We start from the raw sequence: 9,823 nt of genomic DNA on the forward strand, positions 1-9,823 counted from the left end.
TGAATTCGCCCAAGGATGAATAGGGGATCTAGGAAACCATCTCCAATCCCTTCTCTTTTGGAACAAATTGTAACAATTGGAATGAAACCAATAAAACCCCATGGATTACTCACACCCTTGCAAACATCTATAAATGGATCCTTCATCTAAGAGATCTAGAGGCTGAAATGTTGTGAATTGCAAGGAAGTGTTGATAATTTGTAATTGAGGAGAGAGAATTTTATTCTTGTTGGTGCAATCTTGCTATTTCATGAGGTGAATAAGGATTTAAGCTGGGAGGATGATGCTAGATCAGACAACTGGGTTGTAATTATCCCTTCTATTAATAAAGCTCTTCAAGTTTTCTTCCTTATGATTGTGCAATAGTGAATGTTATAATTCGTGAATGCTATCGTTTGTTTGTTATATATTTGATTCTGTAATGTTTATGTTGTAATATATCACAATGTTTTGATGGTTATTTGTTGTTGTACTTGTGTAGGTACTCTCCAAGTGTGTTAATTACGAGGAGGAGTTACAGGATCTATCAAAGGGGAGAGAGATCAAGAAAGGGATTAAGCAGAAGTTCCGGGTTGGTTCCATTATCTTGCTCTTATCTGTTACACATAGAAGAAATCATTGAATTGCTTTAAACTGTTGTTTCTAGGGTAGCTGCCAAACCTAGAGGGCCAAAATTCTTTAGGAATACTAGTTTTCCCAAAAACAATATAGACAGATAGAGGGAGTGAAGCTATAGGGATTAACTGATGCAGATTGGGTAGGGAGTCCATTAGATCGAAAGAGCACATGAGGAGGGATTTTCAACCTTGGGTCAGTGGCAGTTTCTTGGTACAACAGCAAATAGAGGTCGGTTGCACTTAGCTCAGTAGAGGCAGAATACATGGTTGCAAGTCATGCAACATGTGAGGCCATCTGGATGCAGAAAATCCTAGTTGGTTTGTTTGATTAGAGGATGGATTCAATTGTGATCTATTGTGATAATCAAATTTGGATCAAACTCTCTGAGAATCCAGTATTTCATGATAGGTCCAACCACATCGACATCTAGTATCATCATCTCAGAGACTGTGTAAAAAGGAGGATCATGTTGCTATCGTATATTTTGACAGAGGAGCAAGATGCTAACATTTTGACAGAGGCATTCCATCGAGACATGATCAGGGTGGCAGGTAATCCCTTTCTTGTTGAGAGTGAGTGTTGAAATATGGCAACAATAAATTCCAATTTAAATTGTCCTTGAATTAAATTGTGAATTAAAATTGAATTTAGTCTTAACAACTACTAGGAAAGAATTAATTAATTTATTTTACATTAATTAGTTGGAGAAATTCATGTTAGAAGTCTTTCTGAAGTCATGTAAGAGTTATCCTTTAAATTAAGGAGATAATATTGAGTTATATTTGAGTTGTAATTAGTTAACTCAGTTTACTGAGTTAAGTCTAGTTAAATTAGTTCCAAACTGTTTTAGGAACTAATAGTTAGTTAACAGTCAATTGATGCATTAATGCACTCAGGTAGTGCTACTCGAGTTAACCGAAGATTCCCTCATCAGAAACTCGTGCATGTCTATTCTTAGAAAGACCCAGTTGAGATTAATGTTGAAGGACAGTGTATTATCAATTGCATGTGTTTTCTCATGGAGAAAACTCATGCGTGCAGTCAAGGATTCATCCTTGAGGATTGCACAGTTTTGAAGGCTGGTTTTCCACTTGGTAATAGGCAAATCATCCACAAGGAACAAAGCAAGGAAATAGGAGCTTAGAGGGCAAAGAGGAAGGCTCGAGAGAAGCCAAGATTTCCTGTGAGCATCTGTGAGGATTGTACTGAAAGTTGGCTAGCTGTGAGAGCTAAGGCTTTGTATAATTACTATGTATTTCCACCATGTATGATAATACAATAGTGTGGGGTTTTTATCTGAGACATTCCCCAAATTATTTTCATGTGTATTGTGCCATTGATTCTTCTTCTTCTGGTTATATTGTTCACCTTGATCTTTAAGCTTCCATAAATTGATAGTAGAAGTAGGGTATAGTATTCTTCTTTGATTTATATTATATTATTGGGTTAACCTATCACAGATTTTTTGTACTTGTGCCTTATGTGTGTGTGAGAGATTTATTTTACCATTTAATATTTTCTGCATAATTTCCATTTGCATGCATGCACTAATTACATTTTTTTTTTCTCGGTAAAGACTAATTCTATTAACTGAAAATCAAAATAATGTTACAAGGGGGTTGAGGCCTCGGGCAAGAACAACCGAGAGCTTTCAACGCAACAAAACTGTCCCAGGTAAGGGAGAACCAGTTACAGTGAGCTAGGAACCAGACATAGGAACCAAAATTTAACAAAAAGATCATGAGGAAGAGATGGTATAACCACCTATTAAGAAGATGAGACTAGAAAAGAGAGACATATATGATGGCCAAAATCAGAAAAGAGCTTTATACTACTACCCACCAGGACGAAGAACGAAACCGCTAGGCTATAGAGGCAGTACCAGAGCTACATCCAAAACCACATGAACTTGATCATTCGAGCCATAAAAAAAAACCGGGAAGGTCTGAAAGGTCCCAGGTGGCCTCATATCGCCACGTTCTCACTCGAAGGCTCCTCCACCACCGGGCATGCATTGCATACCACATTTCATCATTTCCTGCCATGTCACCCGCATCACTACCACTAGGATGAAATGACGAGGGATGTGTGTCACTGGAATTGCCTTCCCTGACCATCGAGACAAAGGCTCTCTAAGAGCAGCCACCTGGTGGCTGATTGTCACTGGGAGCACCGCCCTTGTCATGCATCTCACCATTCCTTTTCTCCTGGCTTCCATTAGCCAAAATCGGCTCACTGCTCGGGCTGCCTGCCTCTCTGAGACCACCCTGAGGAGGCTCAGACGTCAAGTGCACCATATTTTGAGGCAGAATCTCTTCTTCAGAGAAGATAATAGTAATATTGGCCAAGATAACTGGCCTATTAAGATTGCTCTGAAACTTGAAGTGAGTAGTCTGAAAAGCATTGTGTGGAATCAGTCTGCGGGAAGGGCTGAGAGGAGGCGAATTCACTAGAGAAGAGGGCTGAGAAGCAGGAGGTGGGGTAATATCCACAGAATGAATAGACTGCGAATGCCCACAACCACTACGACTTCCCCCAAAGTGACTTTTCATGCGATGGCGTACCATGATGAGGTGATGGAAGAGAAGCACAACAATACTAGAAGCAATGGCGTGGAAACAATACAACACAATGGGAAACCACATCAAGCTTAGAGAACAGGCCTGAGAGTGAAAGGAGGGTAGCACAATTCTAATGATAAGAGCAACTAAGAGCTTGCCTCTATTAGCAGAAACAGTTCTGCCACAGAGACGCACAGCCAGAAAAGGCCTGAGACAAGAAGGCAGAATGCAAACAGTGGGAAGGAGAGCCAAGATTGCCATGGTAATATCAGCAAGAGCCTCGCCTTGGACGGAGTGAGCAGTTAATACTGAATTCAGGCCAAATCTCCCTCACTTAAGGTTAACCTGCTTGAGCCAGATACGCTCATGGATAGTCACGTTGGTCTGCAGCTGGTAGTACCACACTCTTTTGCCCGTCATTAAAATCATCAATTGTCATTTAATTCACCCACATCCGGGTGTTCCCCTCCTTCCTGATTCATTTCATTCTTCACAAGGTTTTTGTAATCCAAGAGTTGGGACTCAGAGGCCAGTCTAGAAATTGATCCAGCATGAAGATCCAACCCGCATTCAACTCCAATGTTAGCAAGTAAGTCCGCGACTTTATTTCCTTCCCGGCGAATGTGCTTCAGAGTGACCGCCCTATGAGAGGAGAGCCAGCATTCAATAAGTTCAAGCCTTTTCTCCATTCTCCAGCTATTACTCACTTTGCTTGAGGGAGTTCCTTGCAAGATTTTTGAGACCATATTTATGATGATCTGAGAATCACCCTCTATTATAAGCGGAAAGAATCCTTTACCTTGCGCAAGAATAAGACCCTGCCAGAGACCTTCCAATTCCGCCGAATTATTGGTATCCCAGCCCTTTGATCCTAAAAAGGATAAAAGAGGAGCACCCTTATAGTCTCTGAAAATCCCTCCAAAGCCCGAATTACCTGGATTACCTTTCGAGGCCCCATCGAAGTTTAGCTGGTACATATGCATGGGGGGGGTAACCACTTCTCAGGTGAACGACCCATCGGAGGCCTTGTTCCTTTGACAACCTATTCTTGATTCCATTGAAGGTTCCAATTAGCCCAGATGGACTGTTCTTGGGGGATAGTAGGAAGGTCCTCCTGATACCAGGTTTTGAGAGAAATAGTTTCCTCGATATTTTGGCAAATTATTTTCCAGATATTCTCCAGCGGCGCAGAGTGATCCTTGAAGATTCTACGATTTCTTTCCTTCCATATGGCCCACATGAGAAAGCCTGGGATGAGCTTCCATAAGAAATTTAAAATCTTGCTTTGATAAGGATTCCGATCCCAGTTGCGCACGGTGGCAATGATGTCTCCATGAATTCTTCCTTCCTTTTGGCACCGAAAACTAACCATTTCCTAGAGCTTGCGCGCAATATGACAGGAATGCATGAGATGCTTTATGGATTCCTCCTCTTGTCTGCAGTTAGGGCACATTGAGGGCCCATGAAAGTTCCTCTTCCTAAGATTGTCCCACGTGAGAATCTTGTTGTGACATAGGAGCCAGAGAAAGGTGGAGATTTTTAGCCAGATGGAAGGGTCCCAGACTTTGCTCCAGAGAGGATCTTTCACCATTTGTTCCTTGATAATGAGATTATAGGCCTCTCTCATAGTAAAGGTGCCTCTTTCTTCATATCCCCATCTAAGGATATCCCTTTCGTCAGAGATCTGTATTCTCCTTTTCATTAATTCTGTGTCTAGAGTTTGTTGAACTTGTGGCATTCCCTGTCTTAAGATCTGATCCACCTTGATCCACTCCCTATACTCTTGGGTCGATGAGTTCTTCCAAAAGTTTTTAACCTTGTCATATGATTGCATATCCTGCTCCGGAAGTTGCATATGAGAAATTTGGTCCTTTAACTTGGGCATCTGCTGCCAGGAATCTTCCCAAAACCTTGCAGTGTTGCCATTCTTCACTTCCCAAAAGCTGTGCTGCTGAATGAGACTTCTGTGTTGCTTGGCCGAGTTCCATATTAGGGAGCCCATGCTAACTTCTGACATTCTTATTAGTTCCTCCGTTGGGCAGTTGCTTGCATACTTAGTTGTCCAAAGAGAAGCCCAGGGGGTGAGAGGCGCAGTCAGCCATTTCCACCAAATTCGAGCTCCCATGACTTCATTACTGTGAGAAGGATCCCTTAATCCAATACCGCCACCGCTCTTTGGAAGACATGCAGTGTCCCATTTGACAAGAGCCCATTTGCGCTTGTGACCGGTGCTGCCCCAAAGAAAGGATCTTTGGAGATGCTTGATTTCTTTGAGAACCCATTTGGGAGCTGCAAGGATGGAGAAGAGGTATAGTGGCATAGCATGAAGAACTGCTTTTATGAGGACTAGACGACTCACCATATTTAAAGATCTGTGAGTCCAAGAGGAAAGGCGAGCCTCCAGGTTTTCTAAGAGGATCTTCCATGAAGAATACTTCAGGGCCGAGGCAGTCAAAGGAGCTCCTAAATATTTGGAAGGAAGGTTAGCAATGGAGAATTCCAGAATGCAGGCGATAGCTACCTAAGTTTTATCGGGAAAACTAGTGTCTATGCAGAGATGCTAGTCCCACTAAGGCTGTTATCCACCTTAGAAACAAACACACTAAAAACTACTTTCGTTTTCCTTTATGAGAAATAGATGAGAGAAGAATAAGGAGACCAACCTCTGTCTTGTGCTTGGTTCCTTGCTCATTTCCTCTCTCTTCTGATAGGTCTTTGCCACTCGCTTCCTTGTCTACCCTGCTTCAAAGAGTACCTGTAGAATCAAAGCAGCATAACACTATCCAAGAACATAGATCTATTATCATAAAAAATATAGGACCGGATGTACATTTACCACACAAATGCATAAATCATCAATCATACAAGAATGTGGAGGAAAACTTGAATAGCTTTATTGATAATCAAGAAAGAGCAAAGAGGATTACAACCAATTTTTCTGACCCAGCATCATCCTCTCAGCAAGAAAGCCCTTCTTCACCTCATGAAAAGCTTAGTTCACCCAACACTATGATATTGCACCAAGAAACCAACAACACTTCCTTACAAGATACAAAATTCCAGCCTCTGGATCTGTAGGATGAGGGATCCATATATAGATGTCTGCAAGGGAGGTGAGTCAGCTTTTGAGATTTGATTAGTGTCTACTCTTTGATAGTTCTTGATTCCACTTGGAGATTGATGATCTCTTACTCATCCCTGGTCGAATGCAGAGAGGCAAGTGTCACAGGAGAAGTTTATGGAAGATTCTATGCTTCTCCACCTTGCGGATTGACCCTGCCATTTGTCCACTCTCACCCATCGCACCCCATAGAAGGGTCTTTTGACATGCATTGCACCTACTATGTGTATTCAGGTGGGATGCAACGCACCTTGACTATGGAGCAGGTGAAATGGTCCAGTTTTGACCAGTTCTAAGTAGTTTTTCATGGAGAACTTCTGGAAGATGCTGTAATCTGTTGACCTTGTTCATTTAGGGGTTGGAACAACACCTTTAGGGACTTAGGAGCCCTTATTTTATGGACATTTATGATTGGGGTTGCAGTGCCCAAAAATGTCTATAACACTAAGTGACAGCAGGGGTGTGGAAAAAGAATATCTGAGATTTGGATTTATTGATAGATGCTATTGAGGCGTCAAAGAAGTCCGTCAGTAATGATTTGAGTTGACAAGCTTCCTGGACTGAAGGATGCCCAAAAAGCATGTTGTCATCAACAAATTTCTGGTGTGTGAAGGCTGAAGAGTTGTGAAAGGATAAGCCTCTGAGACGTTGGGATTGCTGAGCTAGTTTAATGCTTCGGCCCAATCCTTCTGCCATAATGACAAACAAGAATGGGGAGAGAGGGTCTCCCTGCCAAATTCCTCGAGAAGGATGAAAAGGAGAGGAGGGAATGCCATTGACCAGAACAAAAAAGAAAGAGGAGGAGATGAGACTCATAACCCATCTAACCCAAGGAGGAGCAAAGCCGAAAGCAGTTAGAACTTTTTTAATGTACATCCAACTTAAGCTATCAAAAGCCTTTGAAAGATCTATTTTGAGGAGCATACCTGGCTTCTTGGAGTGCTTCAGGGAATGAATTATTTCATGAGTTAGGATGATACCATCCGTAATCTACCAACCTTCGACGTATCCAGACTGCTCAGGCGAGATGATGAGAGGAAGCAGCAATTTGAGTCTGGAGGCAATGATTTTGGAGACTATCTTGTAGATTATATTGCACAGAGCTATAGGCCTATATTTTTTAGGTGTGCTAGGCTGATCCACCTTGGGTACCAGGGCGAGGAATGTGGCATTCATTCCCGGAAACATCCATCTTAAGGTTCGTGATTCCTCAACCACCTGCCAGACTTCCATCTTGATCAAATCCCAGAAATTGTGGAAAAAGTTGGAGGTGAATCCATCCAGGCCGAGTGCTTTCCCTGCTCTCAACTAACGAACTGTCGATTCCACCTCCTGTAAGTCTATAGGCTTGAGAAGAAGTTGGTTATGCTCCTCTGAAATAATTTTAGGAATATTTCGAGTAATTTTTTCTATGGCCAACGATCTGTCTACATTTGGCTCGTGATGCACTTGCTTGAAATAGTTTAGGAGTTCGCTTTCAATTTCTTCATGCATTTCCACTTTGACTCCCTGCTCATTTTGAATGTGAGTTATGTTGTTACTCATTCTGCGTTGGATGGTGGTACTATGAAAAAATTTTGTGTTTTTTTCTCCATCTTTAAGCCACCTTATTCTTGATTTTTGCCTCCATAGCATTTCTTCCTGCTTAGCCCTTTCTAAGATTTGTGCCTCAAGAGATTTTTCCTGTTCTGACAGGTCCTCTGAACGGCCTTCAACAATAATCCTCTGCTGCAAATGTTTCATATCTAGCTCAAGGGCACTCTGAGCCTGGAAAATATTACCAAAAGAAGTATGATTCCATCGTTTGATCTTGCTTTTAAGATGCTTTAGCTTCTGCTGAAATTGAAACATCTTTGAACCTGTTGGAGGGGAAAAATTGTTCCATTCCGAGTTGATTAAGCTGTGGAAATCTGGATGAGACATCCAGAAAGCCTCAAAATGAAATGGTCTTCGGATCAGGTTGCCAGGACGCGTCCACTGAAGGGAGATGGGCCAGTGATCAGATCCCGAGAGAGGCAAGATGGAAGCTGCAAAGTCTCCACCGATATGAATAGCATTGTCTGAAAGTAAGAATCTATCCAAACGAGAAGTGATCTGCTGCGACCCTGCTCTCCTGTTGCTCCATGTAAATAGACCATTATTGAAAGGCAGGTCAATAAGCCAGTTATTCTGAATGAAGTCTTTTAGGGGTTTCCCTTCCTGATTCCCTCTGCTTTTGCCTCCCCTTTTTTCTTCCAGCCTAGTAATCATGTTGAAGTCACCTCTAGAAATCCATAAAGGGTGCAGTCTATCAAGGTTGATTGCAGAGAGGGTGTTTAGGATTTCTGCTTTATGCATTGCCTCTTGGGGAAAATATACATTGGTTAAGAGCCCGTGTATATTTGTCCCAATGATGTGAAAAATTGCTTGGAGGAAGTTCTTATTTGCATGGATGTTGTTGAGTCTAATAGCTCGGGCGTCCCATAAGATTGCAAGGCCTCTAGACGCCCCATCGGCATCCACTGCAGCAGTGAGACTCCCTGGCCATACTTTTGCTGCAATTCTTTCCAGAGCGTTTGAATTGCATTTGGTTTCTTGCAAGAAAAGGATTTGAGGTTTTTCTCGCATTATCATGTTTTTAAGTATTCTTCCTTTCCCTGGGCCATTAAGCCCTCTTATGTTCCATGATATTAACTTCATTGGGAAGGATTATGATCAGAGTTATAATACTTGGTTAGCTTGGAGTACCTGCCTGACTCCACTAGCATTTCTCCTATTCTGATTGTTCGCTGGAGGTCTGTTTTCCTTCCACGCTTTTTGATATCCTTGGTAATGAATCTTCCATCCCAGGGGCTACCAGTCTGAATACCTAAAGATTTTTGCCGTTGCGCCCGAGATAGGATCTCCTCCAGATTCTCAAGTTGTCGATCTGGAATTTTGTCAAAATTGTTTGTATTGCATGCCTGCTCTAGGCCTGGGATGTCCAGTTCCCCAATATCTATAGCCTCTGTTTCCTCCTCCATGATCTGAGAATCATTTAACTCCTCATATGGTTCTTCTGCTATTCTGGAATTAGATTGTAAGTTGTCCACCTCCATTCCTTGAGTATTCCATGTTGGGACCTTTTGCTTATCTGAGGAGGAGGCACCTTTGAGCAGAGGATCTGCTTGTAGCACTTTGGAGTCTACCTGCTTCGATTGTTTGTCCTTCATCATCTCCGTCTCTGGGGGAGCGGGAGTTTCCGAGCTTGGGTCATTTTGGCGAGCTAATGCTTCGAAGCTATTGCTCGTTGAAGGCTTGGAGGAACTGGCTTGAGGCTTTTTAGAATTTGAAGCCAGTTTCTTGTGGGTTTTTCTGCGATTGGCTACTTTGGTAAAGCCATCAGCCTCAGGCGAATCAGGTCCAGATGAGGGAGAAGGTTTTTGAGTTAAAGGACAGTCCCTAAATAAGTGGCCCAGGGCATGACATCTTCGGCATCTAAATGGCACATGTTCATAATCAATCAGCTGAACCCATTCAATATCATCATGGAATAAACTTACCG

The 9,823-nt window shown here is 42.3% G+C and overlaps 1 protein-coding gene across 1 annotated transcript; it reads right to left on the reverse strand.

The window, feature by feature from the left end:
* Window positions 1–7,608: 7,608 nt before the first annotated feature.
* LOC149178966 (uncharacterized) lies at window positions 7,609–8,913 on the reverse strand. Its single transcript, XM_089422304.1, has one exon. The coding sequence runs from the start codon at window positions 8,911–8,913 to the stop codon at window positions 7,609–7,611; it is 1,305 nt and encodes a 434-aa protein (XP_089278430.1).
* Window positions 8,914–9,823: the final 910 nt, after the last annotated feature.

The sequence above is a fragment of the Pinus tabuliformis genome, chromosome 4_1 (assembly GCF_031772625.1).
Source record: "Pinus tabuliformis cultivar Carrire ecotype Pingquan chromosome 4_1, CPIR1, whole genome shotgun sequence".
Classification (NCBI taxonomy): domain Eukaryota; kingdom Viridiplantae; phylum Streptophyta; class Pinopsida; order Pinales; family Pinaceae; genus Pinus; species Pinus tabuliformis.